At 39.0% G+C, this 25,094-nt stretch overlaps 6 protein-coding genes, 1 non-coding gene and 1 pseudogene across 63 annotated transcripts; 5 read left to right on the top strand and 3 right to left on the bottom strand.

Moving 5' to 3' along the window:
• Positions 1 to 233: 233 nt before the first annotated feature.
• On the bottom strand, positions 234 to 1,446 carry LOC104738853 (photosystem II repair protein PSB27-H1, chloroplastic pseudogene; annotated as a pseudogene). The gene has a single exon (XR_015579799.1). The product of XR_015579799.1 is annotated as a photosystem II repair protein PSB27-H1, chloroplastic pseudogene (transcript).
• Positions 1,447 to 2,948: 1,502 nt separating this feature from the next.
• LOC104738852 (putative protein phosphatase 2C 1) lies at positions 2,949 to 6,539 on the top strand. 4 transcript variants are annotated; one of them, XM_087483882.1, is made up of 8 exons: positions 2,949 to 3,232; positions 4,285 to 4,327; positions 4,497 to 4,766; positions 4,859 to 5,200; positions 5,306 to 5,423; positions 5,510 to 5,733; positions 5,822 to 6,240; positions 6,276 to 6,539. In XM_087483882.1, exons 3-8 carry the CDS (start codon positions 4,524 to 4,526, stop codon positions 6,337 to 6,339), a joined length of 1,410 nt encoding a protein of 469 aa, XP_087340008.1. In that variant the 5' UTR covers positions 2,949 to 3,232; positions 4,285 to 4,327; positions 4,497 to 4,523; the 3' UTR covers positions 6,340 to 6,539. The 4 variants fall into 4 exon arrangements, with proteins under 4 accessions (XP_087340008.1, XP_087340007.1, XP_087340010.1 ...); XM_087483881.1 differs by having other exon boundaries at positions 4,454 to 4,766; XM_087483883.1 differs by lacking the exon at positions 4,285 to 4,327 and having other exon boundaries at positions 2,999 to 3,232.
• TRNAQ-CUG (transfer RNA glutamine (anticodon CUG)) lies at positions 6,539 to 6,610 on the bottom strand. The gene has a single exon. It is a non-coding gene; the product is annotated as a tRNA-Gln (tRNA).
• Positions 6,611 to 8,735, top strand: LOC104743136 (pentatricopeptide repeat-containing protein At1g03560, mitochondrial). The gene has a single exon (XM_087483878.1). It carries the CDS (start codon positions 6,724 to 6,726, stop codon positions 8,692 to 8,694), a length of 1,971 nt encoding a protein of 656 aa, XP_087340004.1. The 5' UTR covers positions 6,611 to 6,723; the 3' UTR covers positions 8,695 to 8,735.
• An 837-nt stretch (positions 8,736 to 9,572) lies between these two features.
• LOC104738851 (signal recognition particle subunit SRP54, chloroplastic-like) lies at positions 9,573 to 16,107 on the top strand. Of its 50 annotated transcripts, none has more exons than XM_087483912.1 (29): positions 9,573 to 9,754; positions 9,854 to 9,905; positions 10,007 to 10,056; positions 10,158 to 10,447; positions 10,586 to 10,677; positions 10,905 to 10,959; positions 11,056 to 11,103; positions 11,192 to 11,282; positions 11,492 to 11,597; positions 11,715 to 11,842; positions 11,933 to 11,997; positions 12,131 to 12,208; positions 12,307 to 12,365; positions 12,460 to 12,595; positions 12,678 to 12,729; positions 12,839 to 12,885; positions 12,981 to 13,036; positions 13,168 to 13,290; positions 13,385 to 13,420; positions 13,513 to 13,630; positions 13,776 to 13,904; positions 13,999 to 14,073; positions 14,192 to 14,244; positions 14,339 to 14,471; positions 14,610 to 14,674; positions 14,915 to 15,006; positions 15,104 to 15,137; positions 15,323 to 15,383; positions 15,563 to 16,107. In XM_087483912.1, exons 22-25 carry the CDS (start codon positions 14,003 to 14,005, stop codon positions 14,632 to 14,634), a joined length of 282 nt encoding a protein of 93 aa, XP_087340038.1. In that variant the 5' UTR covers positions 9,573 to 9,754; positions 9,854 to 9,905; positions 10,007 to 10,056; positions 10,158 to 10,447; positions 10,586 to 10,677; positions 10,905 to 10,959; positions 11,056 to 11,103; positions 11,192 to 11,282; positions 11,492 to 11,597; positions 11,715 to 11,842; positions 11,933 to 11,997; positions 12,131 to 12,208; positions 12,307 to 12,365; positions 12,460 to 12,595; positions 12,678 to 12,729; positions 12,839 to 12,885; positions 12,981 to 13,036; positions 13,168 to 13,290; positions 13,385 to 13,420; positions 13,513 to 13,630; positions 13,776 to 13,904; positions 13,999 to 14,002; the 3' UTR covers positions 14,635 to 14,674; positions 14,915 to 15,006; positions 15,104 to 15,137; positions 15,323 to 15,383; positions 15,563 to 16,107. The 50 variants fall into 50 exon arrangements, with proteins under 50 accessions (XP_087340038.1, XP_087340049.1, XP_087340037.1 ...); XM_087483923.1 differs by having other exon boundaries at positions 13,773 to 13,904; XM_087483911.1 differs by having other exon boundaries at positions 13,740 to 13,904.
• A 759-nt stretch (positions 16,108 to 16,866) lies between these two features.
• Positions 16,867 to 21,478, bottom strand: LOC104738850 (pentatricopeptide repeat-containing protein At1g03540-like). Of its 2 annotated transcripts, XM_010459061.3 has the most exons (3): positions 19,910 to 21,394; positions 18,408 to 19,810; positions 16,867 to 18,299 (listed from the first exon to the last, which is right to left on the bottom strand). In XM_010459061.3, the coding sequence occupies exons 1-2, from the start codon at positions 21,213 to 21,215 to the stop codon at positions 19,410 to 19,412; spliced, it is 1,707 nt and encodes a 568-aa protein (XP_010457363.1). In that variant the 5' UTR covers positions 21,216 to 21,394; the 3' UTR covers positions 16,867 to 18,299; positions 18,408 to 19,409. The 2 variants fall into 2 exon arrangements, with proteins under 2 accessions (XP_010457363.1, XP_087340005.1); XM_087483879.1 differs by having other exon boundaries at positions 18,408 to 21,478.
• LOC104760893 (secretory carrier-associated membrane protein 2-like) lies at positions 17,133 to 19,407 on the top strand. 3 transcript variants are annotated; one of them, XM_010483891.3, is made up of 12 exons: positions 17,133 to 17,269; positions 17,359 to 17,463; positions 17,563 to 17,625; positions 17,736 to 17,769; positions 17,861 to 17,983; positions 18,062 to 18,124; positions 18,213 to 18,306; positions 18,417 to 18,462; positions 18,556 to 18,623; positions 18,767 to 18,815; positions 18,904 to 18,969; positions 19,066 to 19,407. In XM_010483891.3, exons 1-12 carry the CDS (start codon positions 17,216 to 17,218, stop codon positions 19,150 to 19,152), a joined length of 852 nt encoding a protein of 283 aa, XP_010482193.2. In that variant the 5' UTR covers positions 17,133 to 17,215; the 3' UTR covers positions 19,153 to 19,407. The 3 variants fall into 3 exon arrangements, with proteins under 3 accessions (XP_010482193.2, XP_087340011.1, XP_087340012.1); XM_087483885.1 differs by having other exon boundaries at positions 17,359 to 17,625; XM_087483886.1 differs by having other exon boundaries at positions 18,767 to 18,969; positions 19,066 to 19,365.
• Positions 21,479 to 21,614: 136 nt separating the features above from the next.
• LOC104738848 (uncharacterized) lies at positions 21,615 to 24,849 on the top strand. Its single transcript, XM_087483877.1, has 3 exons — positions 21,615 to 22,950; positions 23,274 to 23,351; positions 23,453 to 24,849. Exons 1-3 carry the CDS (start codon positions 21,916 to 21,918, stop codon positions 24,725 to 24,727), a joined length of 2,388 nt encoding a protein of 795 aa, XP_087340003.1. The 5' UTR covers positions 21,615 to 21,915; the 3' UTR covers positions 24,728 to 24,849.
• The last annotated feature ends 245 nt before the right edge of the window (positions 24,850 to 25,094 follow it).

Below are 25,094 nucleotides of genomic sequence, written 5' to 3'. Positions count from 1 at the left end.
GATTTTCATATGTTAGTTTGAGAGAAGCATCCAATGCAAATTATCCAGTAATGCAACTTATGAATTTTGGAGATTTTCTTCTAATTTTTTTTACTTTTTGAAACATGAACTTCTAATAGATGGAAATACAAAAAAATGCAAATCAAACTAAAAATGTAGTACCAAAACCAACGAAAGTGTAAACAAATCGAAGTTATGAGTTAAGGGGACACGAGAATTGCTCCAGTAAACGATTGAGAAAATAGATTTTGATTTTACTAGATAAAAAGTATCTCTGATAAATGATAATTAAGCAAATTATCATATGCAGGACATTAAGTATTTTACACAGGAAAAACCAAAAAAAAAAAAGGTGCATGAGAGAGCAAAGCGAATTCAAGTTTCTCTTCTAATATAAATATGATTGGCATTTTTTTTTAAAAAAAAAGCGAATTCAAGAAATTGTTAGGTCTCTCACACTGTAATGATTTTATCTGCCTCTTGAGAGAGCTTTTTCAGCAGTCTCCATCTCTTCAAGAATCCTCGCCTTCCTCTTCGCCGGAATCGGAGCCGTCGGACCAAAACTCACATAATGACCCGAAACAGCATTCAACGCCGAGTAAATGTCCCGGAAAGAAGTTTTTCCGAGAAGAGCTTTCTCTTTCCGGTACTTGGCAACCCATGAGTTGGACGCTTCTCTCAGCTCAGCCACCGCGTCAGCCACATTCGGATCTGTCTTCGCCATCGAAAGCGTGTTCCTAACTTTACTGATCACTGCCGATGTATCTTTAATATACTCTTCATCTTCGGCGGCAGAGACCGGCGCCGGAGCTAGAAACTGGATTGATTGGATCAGAACCGTGGATGTGGCCGCTAGAGAGAGGAAATCGCGGCGGAGGAGGTGGTTGCGACGTGGGGGAGGAAGAGGCGGAGATACGGAGGCGGTGATGGACGGTTTATGCGGCGGAGGATTGGGTTTGAGAAGAGTAGCTGTCGCTGATGCTGAAGCCATTGTCGGAACTCGGGCAAACAAAAATAAAGGAGTAAGAGAATGAAGACTGACAGAGTTTTGTGTGTTGTTTGGTAACAAAATCGGAGAAAATGTGTTTCGGGGTGTTGGATTTGTGACACGTGTCCATCCTCCTTATCTTCTTATCTAGATTGAGAGAGGGATCAGACATGAAAGTAAAGCAATGAGTTTCTTTGTTGTAGATCTTCTCTGGGTCCCACTTGCCAGGTCATGATTTTGTTTCTGCTTTTTACACTTTTGAGCTTCGTTTGTTTTTTTATATGTAAAGCCCAAATTAGAGATAAGGCCCATATACTCAAAATTAAACCATCGAAGCCCATAATTCGAACCCCACCTGATGATGAGGTGTGGTGTGGTGTGGTGAGTCCTTTTACTGCGTGGCCTCTTAGCATTGTAGTACAGTTTTTGATAATGCAGTTAAGAGGATGAAGCATTCGGTTAAATTGACCCACAAACACGTGACATTCTCTTGCTGTCATACACATGGGATGATGATTAATGATGAACCCTTTTGTGTTTCTCTATTTCTTTAAACTACCACAAAATTTAGATGAAGTGCAATTTCAATATATATATTCCAAATGTGCAACCAAGATAGGTCGATAACATTTCCCAATCGAATAGACGTGATCTGTACTAAAAACAGTTTAAAGATAAAGAATCTTGTTCCAATGTGACACAACATGGATCCATCATCCATGTTTTAATCAATTGAGTTTATTTATGATTGTAATGTATGTACTACTCTTCTAGATTTTTAAATTGGGTGAATGGCAAAATCTATAATAATTACGATTTAATAAGAGAAAGAATAAGCGTGGAGAAATATGAATGTATATGTAAAAAAGTGTTTTGGAATAAAAGGTATACGTGCAATAAATAATAAGCTGTTTTTAATTAAATCGACTTTGATTGGGCAAGTGTGAAAAGAGAGGAAAAAGGAAAAAGAAAACGAAAGCTAAAGGCCAACGCGGGAACGCCGTGAACGATTTGTCAACACAACCAAATGGGAAAAAAAGCTTTGAAACTCCATCTAATTTTACACATTTATAGTCATGATCTACCAACCAACCTGTCCTTTAGGTTTCATTGTTACAAAAATCACTTCGCAAAAAAAAATAAACAAATGAAATCAAATTAATAACAAGTGTTGTGGATATCATGATTCCCTAAAACATAAATATTTAAAACAGAAACTGATTATCTTTCCCATTATTCAGTTATTGCATTTTAATAACTCAAGAAGCTAAACATCTTATTTGCATCTCTGTTTGACTTAACAAACCATATAGTTCTCGCCTTAAAAACACACATCTAATTCTCTCTCTCTCTCTCTCCCTCTTTTTTAATGCAGTGTTTGGGTGGGTGAAAGAAAATGCATGAAACTTTAACTGAAAATAATGAAGGAACAAAAGAACAAGTTGGATTGATTATAGGATGTGGAGCAAAGTTGAACAACTCATCTCTCTTTCCAAACCTTTGCAAGTCAGTCAATTCTCGTCTCTTCTGTCGTCTTGCTTTTATTTAGGACACCCTAAAAAACAAAAGTAAGCTAGAATAAAAAGCAAATCGCATGCTACTATTACACATTAACTATCAAAGTATTAACACATTTCTAAAACATGACATAACCTCATAATTTATACTATGGTTGATACATCAACATCCCAATTTAAGTTACACGTTGTTGCAAAAAAAAGAAATAAAAAAATGTATAAACATCTCTACGAGTTTGATGTATATGATAATAATGTCACAATGTTCATGTATTATATTTTATTTATATAACATGCAAAAAGAATTGCATAAAATAATTCATGATATTATTCATAACACCATTAATTACATTTACATAAAGTTGAACTTTTTGAATTTTCAACTCTCGTTTTCTGTTTGGTACGTGTGGACTATTTATTAAAAGCCAAAATTACAAGTAACCATATAGGAAAGTAAATAATAAAAATTTGATTTGGATCAAACATGAAAGAAGGGAGAAGCAGAAAAGATTCTGTGGCGAAGCCTCTTTTGTTTTCTTTATCTTCTTCTCTCTGCTTCTTCGCTTTCTTCAATTAATGAGACCTCTCACCCATCTCTGCCACTACACATATTACAACTACTGCTACTACTACTACTCAATCTCAAACTCTCTCTCTTCTCTCTCTTTCGCACTCTTCCATAGTCATTGTCTGCGAATCATTTGTTCATGATCCTTCCTACTCAAAGGTTCGTTCTTTTTTTGCTTTGATTTTCTCAAATTCCTTACATTTTTTTGTCGTTTGTTTCTTCTATTGTGTGTAATCTTTGGCTTGGCTCGTTTAGTAGAAGGATCTTCTCTGATGATCCTGGTTTGTTCTTATTTTTTTTTTCCACTCTGCACTTGTTTGGGGTTGTCGAGGAAAGTTATTGAATCTTTCGCAGATCCATTTATCTAAAATTGGATTCATTAAAAAGTTAATCGCTTTTTACACTTAAAAATCCCACCTTTTTTCTTCTCTTTTTCTTTTGGGGTTTTTATTTCATCTCTCTGTCCACTTTACAATGTCCAAATTTATGAGCCACGAAGAAAGTTTAGTAAAAAGAATCATGAAATCCTCTGTTTTTAGACATTTATTAGAATCTGTGGAATTTCACCATTAGGGTTTCGTTGTGTTGCAGCATTGCTATATATGTCTTTCTTATATAAACCCTATATAAAGTTTTTTTTTTTTTTGCTCAAACTACTTAGATAAAGCTTTGGAGATTTGCATCATCAGTTTTTTTTCTCAACGGATAAATAATTGATGATTTAAGGGAGTCAATATATGAGAACCTGTAATCAAACCAAATGTGTCTAGTGCAGGGTTTAAGATCAGACTCTTCTTAAACAATAATTCTTGAAAAATCTTTTCACTTTTGTTTTTCTCAGAAGTCAAGAGTTGTATGGAAACTTGTTTCTCTTGCAATTTGCCCCAATAACAATTGTTTGGATTCATGTGATTCTATGAGACATATTGGGAAACCCTCTGTTCTTGGTTTGTATGCTTTTTTTCTGTTTTCCTGTCTTTTGGATTCTTAGTTTTGATTAGTTTATTCAGTGGAAACATTACAAAACATGGAGCCATAAGAGAGTCTTAAGGATGGTCCAATGCCAAACAATTAGGACAGGCTGTTTAGTAAATATCTTTATATTCTATTACTAAAATCACATGCTGGGTTTTCTTCTTTATGACTTGTTTGCGTCTGCTTTTCTCTTTTGGAACTTTGCAATAAACTAATCACTAGATCAATTTTTTCAGCTCACGGTCCATGCATCATCATTGACCAAGATTCGAAGAAAAGGTTTTGCCCACAAAGAGTATTTAATATAGAAAAAATAGAACTTGTGTTAAAGCTCTTTTGATTTGACCAAATCTGTTGCTAAAGCCTTTTACATTGGGGGTTGGGGATCCGGTTTTGGAATAAAAGGAGAAGTCTTTTTATCCATTTTCCACAATCTCTCTGTGATCAGATCCATAGTGTATGCTTGCATTGACCAATGGGGGGTTGTGTCTCTAAGAGTACGTGGAGCAATGAAGAGTCTATGCATCGACCGTGTCTCGGGATGGGATGTTGTGGGAGCAAAATGGGGAAGGGAGCTTTTTCAGACCGCATCGTTTCGCTTCATAACTTGGTCTCTATCCCGAATCGAATCATCGGCAATGGAAAGAGTAGGAGTTCTTGTATTTTTACTCAACAGGGACGCAAGGGTATTAATCAGGACGCCATGATCGTTTGGGAAGTGAGTTCTTCTTCTTATTCTTCCTTAATGATGTTTATTAAAACTTTGTGTTCCCCCAGTAAGTAGGATTTGGTTATGTCTTTTTTTCGTAGGATTTTATGTCGAAAGATGTTACCTTTTGTGGCGTGTTTGATGGACATGGTCCCCATGGTCATCTTGTTGCTCGTAAAGTGAGAGACTCATTGCCTGTGAAGTTGCTGGCTCTCCTAAATTCCACTAAGTCAAAGCAAAACGGATCCACAGGAACTCGTACAAGCAAACCCGATAGCCTAGAAGCTGATAAGGAAGAATCTACTACTGAGGAGAATAATTTGAATATCTTATGGGAAGAAGCTTTCTTGAAATCATTCAATGCTATGGATAAGGAACTGCGATCTCATCCTAATCTAGAATGCTTCTGCAGTGGCTGTACTGCTGTTACAATCATTAAACAGGTAATCTTGACATCTTTTTATTTATTTTTGGCTTCAAAATCAATCTTCCTCGGGACTTCCATGGTGTTTCCAAGTATCGGTTTTGATGTGTTTTGATTGTTTCAGGGATCAAATTTATTCATGGGAAACATTGGGGATTCTCGGGCGATACTTGGGTCCAAAGACAACAACAATTCGATGATTGCAGTTCAGCTAACAGTTGACTTGAAGCCTGACTTACCAAGTACTATGCTTTTAACAACATTTTGTGATATTTGCTTCCATCTCTACCTTTTCATTTAGTCTGACTTTTTAGATATTGTTAAATAGGGGAAGCCGAGAGGATCAAACAGTGTAAAGGTCGTGTCTTTGCACTAGAAGACGAGCCAGAGGTTTCACGAGTTTGGCTACCATTTGATAATGCTCCTGGATTAGCCATGGCAAGAGCTTTCGGTGATTTCTGTCTGAAAGACTACGGTGTGATTTCTATACCAGAGTTCTCTCACCGTGTTCTTACAGAGAGAGATCAGTTCATTGTCTTGGCCTCAGATGGAGTAAAGCAATGAACTTTTAAAGATTCTTCTAAGCATTATCAATATGAATTTATTTTTACTGATGATTCCAACCTTTGTGTTTTGATAGGTCTGGGATGTGCTAAGCAACGAAGAAGTGGTTGAAGTCGTAGCATCAGCTTCAAGCCGGGCATCAGCGGCTAGGCTCGTGGTGGATTCAGCTGTACGCGAATGGAAACTTAAGTACCCGACTTCGAAGATGGATGACTGTGCAGTTGTGTGTTTGTTTCTAGACGGCAGAATGGACTCAGAGTCATCAGATAACGAAGAACAAGGCTTCTCTTCAGCAACAAACGCAGCAGAATCAGATGAAAGCCAGGGAGCAGAACCGTGTCTTCAGAGAAACGTCACAGTCAGATCATCATCAACGGATCAAGAAAGCAACAGTTACGTTAATGTGATTGCGGAGACTGGTAATGCAAAGAAAGAGACAACGACGGAAGGAGAACAGAACTGGTCGGGACTAGAAGGTGTTACTCGAGTGAACTCAGATGGAGTAAAGCAATGAACTCAGATGGTGTTACTCTTGTTCAACTTCCGAGATTTCCTGGAGAGAAACCAGAAGACTTGTTGAGACCTGGCTTTTGATTATTTTCTGAACTGATTTTGGTGAGGGAAATAAAAATGTTTTCTGGTCAACTTAGCCTTCTTTTATTCTTAAAGTGAAATGCCTGTGGAAAGCATATGTAAGTAAATGTTTTAGGTCTTTTGGTCTCTGTCTCAAAATCTGTCTGTATTTGAATGAACTCTAAAAAAAAAGAATTAAAACATTGTGAGATATTAAAAAAGGTCCCACCGAGACTTGAACTCGGGTTACTGGATTCAGAGTCCAATGTCCTGACCACTAGACCATGGGACCATTTGACTGTTGCAGCTTGCACATTCTATTAAAAATTGAAAAACTGAGTGTTCGAGAGTACTATATAACTAAATGTCCCTGCCTCACCGGCGGCTTGACGATAGATATTACCGATGCGAAGATTTTACCGGAAGCACTTTTGTGTAGCTCTTCTGAATCGTCCGCAGTCTTCTTCACAATCTCTCTGTCTTTACAAAAATGACGGCTTGTTGTTGGGTGATGATTCAAATTGCTCAGGGAGAAGTGTTAGGTGGGTGTTCAATAGCAGCAGCTCACTTCCTCCTCCCGAATGGGTAGAACCCTTTAACGATGTCTCCGATTTGGTGAAATCGAATCGAAATCTCCAGCCATCTCCATGGGTAAGCCAAATTCTCAACCTTTTAGATGGCTCAGATTCCATGGAATCGAATCTAGACGGTTTCTGCCGAAAGTTCCTTATCAAACTATCGCCCAGTTTTGTTTCGTTTGTGTTGAAGTCCGATGAGATTCAAGAGAAACCAAGTGTTGCTTGGAGATTCTTCGGTTGGGCGGGTAAGCAGAAGAAGTATACGCATAACCTCGAGTGTTATGTCTCCTTGGTTGATGTATTAGCTCTGGCAAAAGATTTGGATAGAATTAGGTCTCTCTGTTGTGAAATCAGGAAGTTTGAGTTTCCTATGACTGTTGCTGCGGCAAATGATCTGATTAAGAGTTTTGGGAAGCTTGGAATGGTTGAGGAGTTGTTGTGGGTTTGGCGCAAAATGAAAGAGAATGGGATTGAGCCAACTTTGTATACTTATAACTTTTTGATGAATGGATTAGTGAGCTCGATGTTTGTTGATTCTGCAGAGCGCGTTTTTGAGGTTATGGAAAGTGGGCGGATCAAACCAGATGTTGTGACTTATAACACGATGATCAAGGGTTATTGTAAAGCAGGGCAGACACAGAAAGCTTTGGAGAAGCTTAGAGATATGGAGACGAGAGGCCTTGAGGCTGATAAGATTACGTATATGACAGTGATCCAGGCTTGTTATGCAGATAGTGACTTTGGTTCTTGTGTGGCTTTGTATCAAGAGATGGATGAGAAGGGAATTCAAGTCCCGCCTCATGCGTTTAGCTTGGTGATTGGTGGACTTTGTAAGGAAGGGAAATTGAATGAAGGGTATGCTGTTTTCGAGAGTATGATCCGTAAAGGGTCTAAACCAAATGTAGCTATATACACGGTTTTGATTGATGGTTATGCGAAAAGTGGAAGTGTTGAAGACGCGATAAGGCTTTTACATAGAATGATAGACGAAGGGTTTGAACCGGACGTGGTGACTTATTCCGTTGTTGTTAATGGTTTGTGTAAAAACGGGAGAGTGGAAGAGGCGTTGGACTATTTCCAGACTTGCCGGTTTAATGGATTGGCTATCAATTCAATGTTTTATTCTATTCTTATTGACGGTTTAGGAAAAGCTGGTCGAATAGATGAAGCTGAGAGGCTTTTTGAAGAAATGTCTGAAAAAGGATGCACAAGGGATTCATACTGTTACAATGCTCTGATCGACGCGTTTACAAAGCATGGGAAAGTGGATGACGCGATAACGCTGTTTAAGAGAATGGAGGAAGAAGAAGGTTGTGATCAAACGGTTTATACATACACAATACTCATATCGGGAATGTTCAAAGAACATAGAAACGAAGAGGCGTTAAAGCTTTGGGATATGATGATAGATAAAGGGATAACACCAACGGCAGCTTGCTTCAGGGCGTTATCGACTGGTCTTTGTCTGTCGGGAAAAGTGGCGAGAGCGTGTAAGATTCTGGATGAGTTAGCTCCAATGGGTGTGATACTTGATGCAGCGTGTGAAGATATGATCAATACACTGTGTAAAGCTGGTAGGATAAAGGAAGCATGTAAATTGGCAGATGGGATAACAGAGAGAGGAAGAGAAGTGCCAGGGAGGATCAGGACAGTGATGATCAATGCATTGAGGAAAGTGGGGAAAGCAGATTTAGCAATGAAGCTAATGCATAGCAAAATAGGGATTGGTTATGAGAGAATGGGTAGTGTGAAAAGGCGTGTCAAGTTTAGGACTTTGCTTGATGATGATACTTTTTGACTTACGTGACTTTTTTAAGAATCATCGTTTGGGTTTAAGAATTTCCATTACTGCGCACGATTGTATTTTTAAGTTAACTGAAACCCTCTGACCGTCTAGAGGTTCTCCGTCAACCAAAACCAAACAGATGACAATATTGATTCATTACTGCGCACTATTGTTTTTTTAAAGTTAACTGAAACCCTCTGATCGTCACAGAGGTTGTGGCATTGACTCCTCCTTCAGCGAAAACCAAACCGAACAAGTAATTTCCTTCCTGAAGATTTGAAACCCAATTTTAATCATTTTCAGAAAATACAAAAATGCAATGATGTTTATATGAGAATACCTCTCACAGCTTCCGTAGCATCATCAATGGAAACGTTCCTTCTCTCCCTTTCTGTATCTCGCATAGAAATATAAAACAGAGCATATTACAGTAGAGGGGAAACTGATTTAGAACGGTTTTATGCTAACCGAGTCTTTAATCTCGGTTTGGTCAAACCCTCTTCATATATAAGAAGGTTCTGTGTAAAAACATTGAATAACGAAAAAGGGAAAAGATAGAAACGACAAGGTTTAAAAAATAGACATATATAGCCGACAAAAAAAGAAAAAGAAAAGACATATATATATATATATCAATAATGATGGAGTAGTAAGCCCAGCCCATTAAGTGCTTACTCAGCCCATATAATGAAGGATTTGTTCAATGTTGTTTGGTTAAATTTTGTCCATTAATAATAGTCAGCCCAGTCCAATAAGAAGAAAGTTGGAAAAAGGAAATAGGGTAAGTGAGGAAATCGTGACCGTCGAAACCCTAGTTTAGTGAATGAAATCGTGACCGTCATAACAATAATATTTATCTATAAATAAATGCCTCCACTCTTTCTTTCTTCACTAGTAGTAGTATTTATTTTGTTGTCTCTGCTTCCACTCAACAACGTACACTCTTCATCTTCATCTTCATCTTCTTCTTCGTTTGTGTATTCTTCGGCGAGTCTCTAATTTTGGTTTTCAAAACCGATGATCATCTCGTTTCGTTCCTATTCTTCTAGGGTTTCGTTCCTATCCTTCTAGGGTTTGGTCTCTCTCTCTCTCAATCCAATTGCATCGCTCTGTTATTCTTCTTCTTAACGCGTCTCTGATTTTTGTTTTGTTTCTTCGTCTCTTCTTACAGGTGTGTTTTGAAAGCAATTTTATTATCTGATTATCGCTCCCCCGGCCTCTGGGTGAGTTCTTCTTCTAGGGTTTGGCTTTGATCTTTCGGTGATTGCTTTTTTTTTTGTGTTTCTTCTTCTTCTTCTTCTTCTTCTCATTCTGTCTCTCGCAGGTGCTTTTGGAAGCGTGGCTTTCGTCTCTGAAATCTCAACTTCTTCTAGGGTTTGATCTCTAAATTGATTTCGATATTCTAGGGTTTTTTTTCTTCTTCACTCGAATTCCTTTTATTTTACTCATAGTTCCTATTATTATTGTTAATCCAGGTTTGATTGTGCTGTAGTATTGATCGATCGGTGATTGAGGAGGAGGGTACTTAAGATCTCTCCCTGATGGTTTGATTGAGGATGAGGGTACTAAGATCTTCTTGGGTTTTTATTCATCCTTGTAACTCTCTGTTTGATTTTAACTATTTCTTTCCTTTTTTTTTTGGCGGGGGGGGGGGGGGGGGGGGGTTCTCACTCTCTCTCTCTCTCTTTGTTGCAGGTCTTCTTTTGGAATTACTCCTGAACAGCAAGCTTTGTCAAAGGATGGATCGCAACTAGCTGCAATACGTGTAAGTTTGCAGCCATGAGCTTAGACTTGCTTATTATATATGTCTTGTTATTTTGTTTCTTATCTTTTTGTCTCTAGCTAGCTAACTATTGCCTATTGGTATGCATGTCTTTTGTTTGTTTGTTGCATCATCCTCAAGGATTGTCAAATTTGCTCTAGACTAGCAGAGAAAGGCATCAGTGGAGATGATGATGATGACTTGCTTAAGCGCAAGACCTTTTGTGGTTTCTGGTACTAAGATCTCTCAGTGATGGTTTGATTGTGGAGTCTTCTTTTTGTTTGTCTTCCTAATCTCCCATATTTACTCTCTCTTTTTCGATATAGTGAAACAACTGTTGATATGTCCTTTTTGTTCGTTTCTTTATCTGTTTTGTCCATAGTTGTGAGTATTTAAAATCTTTTTGGGGTTTTTATTTTTAGGGTAACGATGGTTTCTTCTTCTAATTCTCTATGTGCAGATCGGGGTGAGATGGTTTGATGAATGAATGATGTTTCAGAAGTTGGGGATTTATGGTTTGTCTTCTGCTTTTCTCTTTTAAGTTGTTTGTTTGATTCCCACTTGCAAAATTAACTATGTATATGGTTTCTTCTAATTCTCTATATGTGCAGGTCAGAGATGGATTGAAGAATGAAGAAGAAGACTCGAAACTGCTTAAGGTTTGTTCAATGGTAAAAAAATCCTCTTCTTGTTCATGTTAGATTTTTGTTTTTCATTGATAAAACATACATCACCGTCTCTTCACAGGATCGTTGATGAATTAGCAAGATATGGTGCCAACCGATGATCGGAGGAAGAGCAAGTTGTTTCTTTCCATGGTGGTTCATCTGATTTCATGGTAAGTTAACTCTATTCTTCTCTCTTGCTTCTTCTCACTTGGATGTTTGAGTTTTACTAACCGCTATACAGAGACATATTCAGTGATCCTTATGGGAGTTAGAAGACTCCATGGTGGTTCATCTGACAACTAATGTTTTGCTGCAACTTTTTGGTTTCTACTCCTTAATCTTGTTTTTGTCTGTTTGATATGGAATCCATTTTTTGCAGGATCATATGCGGGGATAGCTGGTGATGTGTGATTTGCTGAGTGCACTCGAGACAGTGGTGCGTCTTCTTCCTTGTACACTTCAAATTCTCCCCTTCCATATAAGTTGTGAGTCTAATTCATCCCCTTTCAAGTTTATTCTTCGTTTCACACACTATAGAGAAACTAACTGATATCTTCTTCTGTTTTTGGAATGGTTTTTGTCGTTTCTTCTTCCTTCTCTAGGTGATGCATTCTTACACAACGATGGTCCAATCCTATTCTGGACATTGGATTGCGGTTTGTTTCAGGAGTCTAGATACGACGACGACAACGGTATCTATGATATTGTTAATCTTCCGGAGAGTGTTGCGGTGAGATTTGTTTCTCCACTTTTCTTTTTCTAATTTCATTAAATCTCTTTTGTTATGTTTTTCTTAGTGACGAGTTTGGTCCAATTTTAGGTTGATCGGAGGGGGAGGTTGTTTGTTTCCATGGCGTTTCTTCTGATTTGACCGAGCAAGTAGAGGTATAACAATTCTATTATAATTGCGAATTAGCATTTAATGGTTCTTCTTCTTATTCTCTATTTGCAGATCGTGGAGGTGCTTTCAAGAATCAAAACTGATTCTATTGGATTGATGGTGTTTGACCAAGTACAGGTTTAAGAAACACCATGGCCTAACGTTGCTGCTCATAGCGGAGTGCTGCTGAACTATTATTATCTAACCGAGAGCAAGGTAAAAAACTGCATCGTATATCACTTGAGTCTGACCAACCCTGGGCCTTTGTTTTGCTGAATCTTGGTTATAATTAATAGAATGACCTTTTCTTTCAGATATAGATACTACACTGTGGTTTTTGGCTGTCTCAAGGAGTCTCGTCATCTGCTCACAGGTACATACACATACACTACTTTTGCGCTTTGACAATTCTCGTTGAATAAACTCACTCTCATCTTTTTGATGTTGTTTTCTCTTTCTCGTTTCAGCTGATATGGGACCGGACTGCCACAAGAGCGGCCAAAGAGTGTAAACATGGAGAAATGAAGAATGAAGAAGAATACTCAAGTCTGCTTTATCTCAGAGAGATGGGTTGAAGAGTGAAGAAGAAGAAGACTTAAGCAGGTAAGTTAACTCTGTTCTTCTCTCTTTCTTCGTTTCACTTAGATTTTCAGATTTACTAACTAGTACCAACCAGCGTACACAGGCATCTTCAGTGATCCTAGTGGAAGTTATAAGAAGACACTCTGAATACTGAGGTTTGTTTTACTTGCTCTTAGATGAAGTTGGTATTTTATAATATTTGGCCTCACTTCACTTCACTTCTTTTGATTCTTGAATGCCTTTTTTTTTTTTTTTTTTTGGCAGTTACTGTACGTGGGCTCCCATCATCTGCTCCATGGAAACATTTGAAGGTCTGATTGACAAGTAATGTTTTGCTGCAACATTTTGGTTTCTACTCCCTTGTCTTGTTTTTGTCTTTCTGATATGAAATCCATTTTTTTTGCAGGATCATTTGCGGAGAGCTTGTGATGTGTGCTTTGCTGAGGTCACTCGAGACAAGTTGTGAGTCTTCCTCCTTGTCCACTTCAAATTCTCCCCATACATAAGTTGTGAGTCTAATTCAGCCCCGTTAAAGTTTATTCTTCTTTGCACACACAATAGAGAAACTAACTAATATCTTCTTCCTTCTCTAGACGATGCAATCTTACACAACGATTGTCAAATCCTATTCCAGAGATTGGATTGGGGTTTGTTTCTGGAGTCCAGAGAGACGACGACCATATCTATGATATTGTTAATCATCTGGAGAGTATTGGGTAAGATATATTTCTCCACCTCTTTAATTTCTTTAAATCTGCCTTGATATGTTCCCTTCTTAGTTACACTACACCTGTGTTGATTGCTGCTCAGGTGACAAGAGGTGGTGCTGCTTTGAGTGTCAAGGAGGTTTGTTTCTTCTTCTGTGATCAATAGGTCATAGAAAGTTACTTAACCAACGTTTTATGTTGATAGTATACTCTTTAACTGAGGGTCGATAGGTATCAGGAAAACCAATTAAACTGGTAGGACGTGGAGAGCGAATGAAGGATCTTGGAACCTTTTTATCCAGATCGAATGGGAGATGTGCTTTCATTTGTATAGAAGGCAACACAAGTTGTAAGTTCTTTCTCAGTAAAATTACTATCAAAACTTTATTTTTACCTTCCCCTCACTCTCTCTCTACACTGAATTCTTCTTCATCTGTCTTTATTGATGCGTCGAGAAGATAATGAGTTCTGACATCAACGATTTCCTAAAGCAGACACGTGCTGGTTTGACTTCTTGGAAATTGGAATGAGACCCGGAATGGGGAAAATAAGTCGAGCACAAATTCTAGAAGCGGAAAAGAATATTTTAGTCATGGAAGCAATGATGGAAGTGATGACAACAGGTATTTTCTCTGTTCCATTCCATTACACAGACAAAAAACATTTCATAAACTTGATTTTGGCTGTCTTATTCTTGGTTTTAAATCTGTTTGACAGGGGAATGGGAGAACCCAGAGTTACTAGCGGAATCACCAGAGAAGCAATAAGGATTCAGGAAAGACAGAACATCAGGTACTCTCACTTTGATTTATATTCTGGTGCTGGGATATCAAAAACGTATGTTTCACTGGGCCTTTGTTTTACTGAATCTTGGTTATAGTTAATAGAGTGACCTTTCTTTCAAATATAGATACTACACTGTGCTTTTTGGCTGTCTCAAGGAGTCTCGTCATCTGCTCACAGGTACATACACAGACATACTTTTGCGCTATTGACGATTCTCTTTGAATAAAACCACACTCATCTTTGTGATACTGTTTTCTCTTTCTCGTTTCAGCTGATATGGGACCGGGCTCTTGGACTGCCACTAGAGCGGCCAAAGAGTGTAAACATGGAGAGGTTACATGTCCTCCAAAAGGTGAAACTTTGCAACTTCGTGGGGCTCTTAAGCTCTCCCTAAACCACCAGAGGTTTGCTTTTTTTTCTTTTCATTTTCTTTATAATCTTCTTCTCATATAATGTGGTCTCATTCATTCCTCACTTCACCATCTTTGTTCTTGCATCGTTTTCACTCAAGTGTAATTCTCTTCTCGGCTCTATATATGCAGGATTGTTTCATTAGGGACTTTGTAGAAACATGGCACGAAGACGCAGTAGTTTTTTCTCGTCCAAGGTATTTGATCTTTCTATCGTTCATCATAATTTAGGGAAATTGGAGAGTATTTGCTATTGTTTTATTTATCTGTCCTGAAGCAAATGATACTCTTCACTAATTCTGTTATCTTGGTGGAGATATTAGGTTCTCTGTTATTAGTTTGCTGCTTCATAACTTACTGGTTTGTGTCTCATTACGCATATCACTTATTGTTGATCTATCTGAAATGCTATCTATCTGGATGCTATCTGGATGCAGGTAATTGTTAAATCCAACCCGTTTTTCGTCAGATTAGTGTTTGAGGTTTCGGTTTCACAAATCCTTGTGTCGACATGGGTTACTATAACAATGTAAGCGTCTTTTGTTTTCTTTTTTAGCTATACCACTTTTATGTTCAAAATTTGTAATTTCATCGTTCTCTGTTTTTAAAGCATAATATTGTTGCAGGTCTTTGATGAATCCAACGACCAAACTGATATTGGTAATTACAAAGGATTTAGATTAGGATTATGTTCATGAGTTTTCACGTTCTTAGTATTAAAGCTGCAAATAATAAGTCTATTGATTCTCTACATTAGATGGAGATCTAAACGATGGAAGGGAAGTCAGTCTCCAGTTAGGCAGTAACCATGCATAGAACCTAAAGATGATATTGTTATATTTCAGGAACCATTGGACATATCGCTCTTGGAAAGCCACTGTTTTGAAAGCTATTTCTGGTGGGCAGGTAAATAATGACTATGTTTTACCCTTTTTCACAGTTCTATAAGCACGAGTAATTTGAACCTATGTTGTTGCACACAAAAAAATAAAAAATAAAAGAATCTATGCTATATTTGAGTCACCAGAGGCTCATCCATTGGCGATGATGGTGATGTCTCTAATCTTCCAATATGGCTTTGGTAGAGGAGTGTCTCTCAAGGTTCCCTTGGAATCCATGAGATCAGTGCGTTTAACTAGCAAACACTAACACTGGAACACTTTATTCAAAAGTGGGAGCTTTACATAGATGCACCTTGGTGAATTAGCAGAAGCAAGAGAATTAGGGGAGTTTCGGGTATGATCGTGATGATGGATTACAATTAATGTTTATTTAACGAGCGTCGTCGTCGGCAATGGAAACCCATCAGCAAAGCCTCTAGGTAAACTTACTTGCTTTAACGAAGAACAAGTCAAGATAGTTGTGTGCTCTTATGGTCCAAGTTAAGCACAAATCAAGCTACCTGAAGCTTGAAGCTAGAGGAGTCGAAAGGAAAAGACAAAGCAATTAAGTCCAACTCTTGGTCCTTTTGTGGTTGGACCAGTTTTAAAAGTCGAAATCTTAAAGCTTGTTCACTTTGTTTGTCCTTTCTTCGTGCTTTGGTGTGTGCTTCGCTTGTAACATGTTTAGCACGTCGAGCAGACACATTATAATAATGATCTTTTAATATAGTAAAAGCGTCAATACATAATTGAGTTCTAATTTTGATAAACTAACAATAGAATGATCTGTTACAAGCGAACTTGTGACCTGTGACTTTCGAGCCCCTAACCGCAAAGTTCGGATTCAAACTTTCCAAGCGCGTTAGATAGGGCTGGGCAAAATAACCGATAACCAAATAACCGACCGAAACCGAACCGAAAAAAACTAAACCGAACCGAACCGAAATTCTTCAAATACCCGAATGGTTAGTAAAAATCTATATCCAAACTAACCGAAACCGAACCGAACCGAACCGACAATTAAATGGTTAACCGAAATATCCGAAAACCTAGAAGATATCAAATATTATATACTTAATATTATGCAAAACTATAAAATAAACTTAAAATATAAATTATTTCTAGATTCAAAACAATTAAATATTTTAAATAATCAATATATGTAAATGTTATTATTTTGAATTTACAAAGTTAAATACTATTTTGTAAAATTGAATCAATATTTTTCCCTTTTTTGTATTTTTGTTATTGTATATTTGGTTAATTTTGGTTATATTCGGTTAGTTTTGGTTATATTTGGTTTATTTGGTTAATGTTAATATAATTTATGTTAGTTATGGTTATTTATTTAAATAACCAAACCGAAACCGAACCGAAAGAAACCGAACCGAACTAAACCGAAATTTCATAAATATCCAAATGGTTACTATATTACTATATCCAAAATAACCGAAACCGAATACAACCGAACCGAAACCGAATGGTTAACCGAATGCCCAGGCCTAGCGTTAGTAACCAAATTCTATTACTAGTGAGCTAAATCCAATCGAAACCTTAGAAAACCGAATAAATTTCAGTAAACCGATCCATAAACCAAATTGGAAAAAATAATTTCCTGTTTAACAGGTGTTGAAATATTGCTGAACAAAAACGAAGCGAGCACCCTTTAAAATGCCTTCGATTTCTCTGGCGCCATTGATTTAGTCTTCTCTCTGTGACTACAAAGTACCCATTCGTTGAAACCATTTTCTTCCCATTTTCGATTTCTGTCAAAATCCAACGACCTCCACAATCTCCCAAAAACGCTTTCTTGAGTAAGTTTCTTGATCTTTTAAAAAAAACAAACTATCTCAAAGAATGGCACGACATGATCCTAATTCATTTGCTGATGAAGAGATCAATCCTTTTGCGGTAAACAGCTCCGTTCCATAAATCTTGAATAGAAACGTCTGATCTCTCTGTAATATTTATCCATGTGGTCTCAATTTATAATGTTGTAGAATAATACAAGTGTTCCTCCTGCGAGCAACTCTCATCTCAAGCCACTTCCACCGGAACCTTATGATCGTGGTGCAACCATTGATATCCCGTTGGATTCTGGCAATGTACGATATCTTCAATACGTTCTGCATTTTACCTTTCATGTTTACTCAAAATCTGGGAAGATGACATGGGACATCTCATTTTTCTCATTCTGTTTAAAGGATCTTCGAGCTAAAGAGATGGAACTTCAGGCTAAGGAGAACGAATTGAAGCGGAAAGAGCAGGTGATTTCTAGTTACCGAGTCTCTTCAGTCGATATCCAAGCTAATCTTGAGACTTACAGTTCCAATGTGGATTGTATCTAACCCATCTTCTTTTTATCATTGTAATGCAGGAGCTTAAAAGAAGAGAGGACGCAATAGCGCGAAGTAGTGCAATCTTTCTACATATGTTTTACTACATCTTCCAATGACCTTTTTACGAGTTTTTGTAACTAACCTGATACGGTTGTTTTGGTAGCTGGGGTTGTCATTGAAGAGAAGAATTGGCCGGAGTTTTTCCCCATAATTCATCATGACATTCCAAATGAGACTCCAATTCATCTACAGAAGATCCAATACGTCGCATTCACCACACTGTTAGGTCTGTAAACCCGCCTTAGACCGCTGCTAATAATCCAGACAAAAGTTTAACTTGTGGAAAAATTCTTGAACTATGCAGGTTTAGTAGGATGCCTCTTGTGGAATATTGTGGCAGTAACTGTAGCTTGGATCAACGGAGGAGGTTACTATTTTTACCCAAACGATCAGTTCCATAATGTTATTTCCTCTGACCATGTTGATCCATCTGATATGCTTCGTTTTTCAATCAGGTCCCACTATATGGCTCCTCTCTATCATCTACTTCATTGCTGGGGTACCTGGAGCTTATGTCTTATGGTACCGTCCTCTTTACCGAGCTACCAGGTAAAAAAACCAGCTTTCTTAGTATATGCTGGAACTTTCTCGGGAACACGATGCATTGTGTAAAGATATATGACATGAGTTAATATACAACGTGTGTGTACCTCTTGCAGAACTGATAGTGCCCTGAAGTTTGGAACCTTTTTCTTGTTTTACGTGGTAAGAAAACCGCATTTCCATTGGTAAATTTCCTCTGCATTAAAGGTTTTCAGGAAGCCATGAGAAAATAATCCCGCGTCTTGTACTTTTCAGTTTCACATCGCGTTCTGCGGCTTTGCTGCAGTTGCTCCACCAGTCATCTTCCAAGGAAAGTCCCTCACGTAAGAGTCTTCTTCTTCATGAAAGCATCAGAATCAGCCTTTCAATTTTACATTCTTCAACGATTCGTTATTAATGAAGATGTGGAAACCTTTTGAGTCTTTGATGAGCTCTGATTCCATGTATTTGTTGGTTTTGTGGACAGAGGTTTCTTGCCAGCAATCGAGCTTCTAACTACTAATGCTGCAGTAGGGGTAAGTAACTTTTCTGCCCGATTAGAAGTATTTTACTTCGGATTATGGGAGTTTTCTTACCTAATTTTCTTCTTTTTTACCCTCACAGATAATGTATTTCATTGGTGCTGGGTTCTTCTGCATCGAAACACTTCTCAATATCTGGGTCATTCAGGTTTCTCCACTTCTTCTACTCCAGAATTTATCAACTTGTAAATCACTTCAATCCATCTGTTTTTCAAACCCATGACGTGCTATACTCGATTTTCAGCAAGTATATGCATACTTCCGAGGGAGTGGCAAAGCTGCAGAGATGAAGCGTGAAGCTACAAAATCGACCTTGATGCGTGCACTATGAAGCAAACACTCTTCACCAGAAGATGTATCAATGGCGGCTTGAGGTTAAAACCTTGAATCATCCACAAAACATTTGACACAACCCTTTTCTCTGCAAAGTCTAGGCTGGCAACTGTTTTTTTGTTTGAATTACTTTGTAAAGACAAATCGCTTACATGGAGACCTCAAGCAAAATTGTGTGGTTTAAAGTTGTTAAAACCAATTTCTTCATGAATACTAGAGCAAGGTCCCTAGAGGGATACAAATCTTTACAGCTTTCTAATGAGCGTCAATCCAGCTCTGTCCAATAGTCTTTGCTACTCCTCGTCTCACCATTAACTTACGAATTCTGAGTGCATCACCATGGCGACCAATCGCCTTGTACATGTTACTGAGAAGCACATAACTCATGTGGTACTTTGGTTCCAACTCCATCATTCTCTTTGCAATCCGCTCTGCAATAGTGGAGGCATCTGCATTTGCAGCACAAGGTCCAAGCAGAACTCCCCACAGAGACGCATCATTTCTACACTCTGCTCCCTCCAACAGAGTCTCCGCTTCTTCAAACAAACCTGCGCGTCCTAGAAGGTCAATCATGCAACTGTAATGCTCAGTACCTGGTTTAATCCCGTAACTTTTAGCCATCAACGCAAAGTAATTCCGTCCCTCGTCAACCAAACCTGTATGACCACATGCAGTGAGGACCGCGATAAAACTGATATAGTCAGGCTTTATCCCCTTTTTAACCATATCATTGAAGAAACTAACGGCTTCTTCACCTCTTCCATTTTGCGCCAGCGCAGATAGCATTGCGTTCCATGTTATCATATTCCTAAAAGACATCTTGGAGTACACACGACTAGCAGAATCAATGCATCCGGACTTCCCATACAAGTCAACTAAAGCCGATTCCACAATCACATTATCACAACATCCTCTTCTCACGTACTGGCCATGAATCTCTTTCCCAAGTCTAACTGCTGCCAAACCAGCACACGCCTTAAGAACAGTGCCGAAACAGTAGAGATCTTTCTCTTCCATCTCCCTGAACATCTCAATCGCTTTCTCATGCTCTCCGTTCTGACAGTATCCCCCAAGTAGGGCAGACCAAGATACGGTGTTTTTCTTAGACATCCTATTGAACACTTGCCTAGCTTCCCATACGGATCCACATTTACCATACATATCAAGAAGACTACTCTCGACCACCACATTGCTACCTATCCCACATGTTATAAGCTTCCCATGAATCTCTTTCCCTTGCTTCAGCCTCCTCAGATTACCACAAGCTGTCAAAACCGTTCCAAAAGTAGACCCATCGGGGACCAACCCTTTTCCCCTATGCATCGCGTAAAAAAGTCCCAAAGCTTCCTCATACAAGTCGTTCTTAGAAAACGCAGAGAGTACAGCTGTCCAACAAATAACATCTGGTTCAGGCATTTCGTCGAACACTCGGCGTGCATCTACTGGTTCTTGATTCACACCATACATATACGCCAATGTGCTCGAGATAACATGGTTCCACTCGAACCCAAGACTAATAACAACACCATGGAAGCACCTCCCTGACCTAACGTCACCGAGCTCAGAGCAAGCCTTAATTGCCGAAGACAACGTAAACGCGTTCGGCTCTAAACCAAAACTCACCATCTCCACAAACACCTCAAGCGCTTTAACGTGTTCATTATCCCCAACGTATCCAGACATCATCGAGGTCCATGAAATCTCGTCTTTGACGAACATTCTATCGAAAGCTCTCCGAGTCTCTCTCATATTAGGTCCCAGCTTGAAGTAGAGCGAGAGCAAGCTGTTCCCAACGTAACGGTCAGCTTCCATACCCGATTTGACGACATGGGCGTGAAACTGAAGGCCGTGGGCAAAGGAGACGACTTTAGTGCATGTTTGTAGCAGAGACGCGTAGAGTCTCGGCTTCGCAGACGCGTCTGTTGAGTTGAGTATCCGAATGGCGTCGGTGAGCTGACCCGATTTACAGAGCTCCAGGATCCGAATGGCAGATGATGAAATCGAAGGGCCGTGACATTGAGAGAAGCGTTGACTGAAATGGCGCGTCAGGCTGCGATTCATCGGAGGCGCCCACAATCACCACCGGTGAACAAATTTGTGAATACAAAGTCACACTCAATAAAAAAATATTATCAATGTCTAAAACCAAAACATAAGCACAAATAATTAATGTAATGTTTTCATATACATAAATTATACGATTTTTGTGAGATTTTATAACTGATTATTGAATTTCACATATCAACCTCAAATCATGATTTTACAGGTTACTAATAAAAAGTTCCATCAAATTCTATAATTTTTTTTTTGTATTCACAATATTTGTCGTATGAGTTTCTAAAAGTTTTAACAAATATGTATATTTAGCAATGTCGTATAAATTTTGTCTCATACACTATACAACTACGTACAGTATTATTATATATTTATAAAACTTTATATAAGCATTGAAATTAAAATAAATACGACAAAGAAAAATAAATAAAGAAAAAAAAAAAAAAAAAAGGAGGGACTGATAGGAACGGCTAAAACCCTAGATTGGTGCCAGTGGGGAACACCACAAACAGAGAAGAGTAGTACTTTTAACTCTCTGCTCTTAAAAGTTAAAACCCTAAACGTATCTGCGTCATAAACCCTCGCGCCTTTGCTCTCTCTTTCTCAAGTAGTAGTAAGCTAACTAGCTAAGCTGCCTTTATTTAAGTTAGCCGCCGCTTTTAACTCTGAGAGAAAGTCATGTTCTTTCACTTTCTCTCTTCTTGCCATGGTTGGGTTTCTCGCTAAACCAGCCAAAACCGTTGAAGAAGAAGAGCTGCTAGCTTTGCAAGTCCTAGTCGATCAACAAGACCCCAAGGTAAAAGCTTTCAAGGACACTCTTGATTTCCCTTCCCTCGATTCTTTTCTTGATTTCGATTCCGTCTCTTGGTTTGGGAGTAATCGAAACGTTGAGGAGTTTAGCATTGACGATACCGACTTTGATTTCTTTGAGAACAATATGGATATGGTTCAAGAAACTGTTAAGTCTGAGTCGATTGAGAGAAAGCCTGAGCTTTGTGATGACATCTCTGGCCAAGTTGGTGTGAGTTCGATTAGTCCTGAGTCTATGGTTGAAGAAAAGCCTGTGCTTTGTCATGTCGTGTCTGAGGCAGTTGGAGTGAGCTCTATTGAGGCTGAGTCGGTACAGCCCAAGGTTTGTGATGAACCAGCTGTGAAAGATTCAGAACCGGTTGTTTCTGACAACTCTAGGCCCATGGAAGGTGAGACTGAGCCAGTTGTTGAGTCTGTTGCTTGCCCCACCATGGATTTTGATGATTCAGGGTCGAAGAAAACAGATGAGGGTTTGGCTTGTTCTATTGAAGTAGGGTTGAAGAAGGTAAGTTTGGCGATGGATGATGATGACAAGATTGTTGATGCTAAAGGGAAAACGGATTCTTCTGAGTCTGAGAGCGAAACCTCAAACTCTTCCTCAAGCAGTTGTGCTAGTGGTAGCAGTGAGGAAGAGGAGAGTGATGAAGATGAGAGCGACCAAGAGGAAAATAACAAGGAAAAGAAGTTTGAAGATCACATGGTCTTGGGGAAAGAGGATGATCTAGCAAGGGAACTTGAAGAGGGTGAGATAGAGAATTTAGGTGAGGAGTATGGGGATGACGAAATTGAGGTTGTTGAAGATGATGATGACGATGATGATGATGATGATGACGATGATGAAGTGAATGAGATGATTGCTTGGAGCAATGATGAGGATGATGACTTCGGTTTGCAAACAAAAGAACCTATAAGGTCAAAGAATGAACTCAAGGTACCTATGCTTCAGCTTTTCACATTTCATAGCTATTAGTTGTTGATTTTTATTTTGTCTCTTAGCCCTAGGTATATATGTTGCTGGCTCGAGTGCTGAAGCGTTGTTTACTTGAAAGAATTAGAGTCCATTATCTTTGTAGAGTAAGAAGTATGTTCCATTATATTTGTAGAGTAGTTGAAAGAATTGCAATCCATCCATCAATCCATTAAAAGTTGCAACAAGAAACCTACGTACCGTCCTCAAGCTATTTGGCATTACTCTGTAGGCATAGAAGCCTTCTTTTTGCTGAGTAAATTATGAAATTTTGTTAACTTTTGCAGGAGCTTCCTCCAGTTCCAGCTGTGGATGTCACTCTGGAACCGCATCATGCCACACTTCCTGTTGGAGTTGTTCTTTCGGTATAATAAACATTACCTTTACTTGTTTGCAATTGCTTCTCTGTTTGATGTGTTGACAATCCTCTGCTAAAAGTATACCCGTGCGATTTGTGTGTTTACAGATAATGAGCACACAAGTAATAGTTGAGGGAATGGAAAAGCACAGTCCTTTGACTGAAGGTTCTATCCTCTGGTTAACTGAAAAAAGAACCCCATTGGGACTGGTGGATGAGATCTTTGGACCCGTAAAATGCCCTTACTATATTGTGAGGTTCAATTCAGAGAGCGAAGTGCCAGAGGGGATTAGTCAAGGAACACCTGTCTCTTTTGTCGCAGATTTCGCTCAACATATCCTTAATATCAAGGAACTGCAGAAGAAAGGTTACGATGCATCTGGGGATAACGACGAGGAGATACCAGACGAGCTAGAGTTCTCAGATGATGAAAAAGAAGCTGAATACAAAAGAATGCAGAAGATGGAGAAGAGAGGGATGATGAATGACCAAAAACCTGGTAATACAAGAAACAAGAAGAAGAAAAACCGAGATCTCGGAAGGCCTACAAACAATTCCTCAGGAGAATGGACAGAGAACCAGGGAGCTAGTTCTCTAACCTCAAGCCGTTCTGATCCTCAGATGGGTGGTCCGGTTCCAACTCTTCTTCCGCGTCCTCAAATGGACGGTTTTCCTCCAAACAATGCAGCATGGAGGCCCCAAAGTAATCAGCAGCACCCTTACCAGTTTCCTCCTATACCTAATCAGATGGGAATGCACAATCTAGCCCCAATGCAGATACCTTTGATGGCTATGCAGAATCAAAATCAAATGATGTTCCAACCACAATTCAATGGTGGCCAGATGCCAATGCCAATGCCAGGTGGACCTGGAGGCTTAAACTTCTTTCCAGGCCAGGCTTCAGCGCCATGGCCTGCAATGGTTGGTCAGAACTGTTTCAACCAACCCTTTGGGATGGGTCGCGGTATTCAGCAGCAGCCATTACCGAATGAGCTGAATTTTAATCTGTTTTCTCAAGGTCTTCAGATGCACCGGCCACAGTCTCAAATGCACGGGCCACAGTCTCAGATGAATCCACAGTTCCAAATGCCACCACAGTTCCAAAGCCACCAGCAATCTCCAATGAACCCGCAGCACCAAATGATGCACCCACCACAGTCTCCAATGAACCCGCAGTTCCAAAGGCAACCACAATCTGATATGAGACAAAACCCGCAGTCACCAACTAACTCGCATTCCCCAGTGCAAACACAGTCTCAAGGGTTTAGCAGCGGGCAGTCTTCTGAACGGGGAAGGGGGTTCCGTGGTCGTGGTAGAGGTAGAGGTCGAGGTCGGGGTAGGGGTCGCTTTGGACGTGGTCGAGGTAGGCAACAGTCGGGATGAAACTGTTTCTTGTGAAGCATTTTTGATGTGTGTCAAAAATAGGCTTTATGTAGTTTTTGTATGCCAGTTTTCTGACTCTAAAAAAGAAAAACAAAGCTATGATGATATTTCTTCTTGCACCAGATTTTTTTTTTTCTTTCACACATATTTTCTAATTGCTGCTAACAGAAATAACCAAAACTTACCAAAAAAAAGTCAAAAGGGATATAGACTACTATATATAGTCTCTACTCACTAGTCGGCATTTTTGAACAGTGAATTCAGCAGAGCAAAAGAACAGTTAATTTCGTTACTAATCTAACGCATTCATATCCGTTGATAATGCCACATGTACTTCATCGCTCGTAGGTTGCGAGTCGTACATGAT

Source organism: Camelina sativa, chromosome 14, assembly GCF_030686135.1.
Source record: "Camelina sativa cultivar CO46 ecotype springtype chromosome 14, ASM3068613v1".
Lineage (NCBI taxonomy): Eukaryota > Viridiplantae > Streptophyta > Magnoliopsida > Brassicales > Brassicaceae > Camelina > Camelina sativa.
The sequence above is the reverse complement of the archived record's forward strand: the minus strand, read 5'-3'. Positions and strand labels throughout refer to the sequence as shown.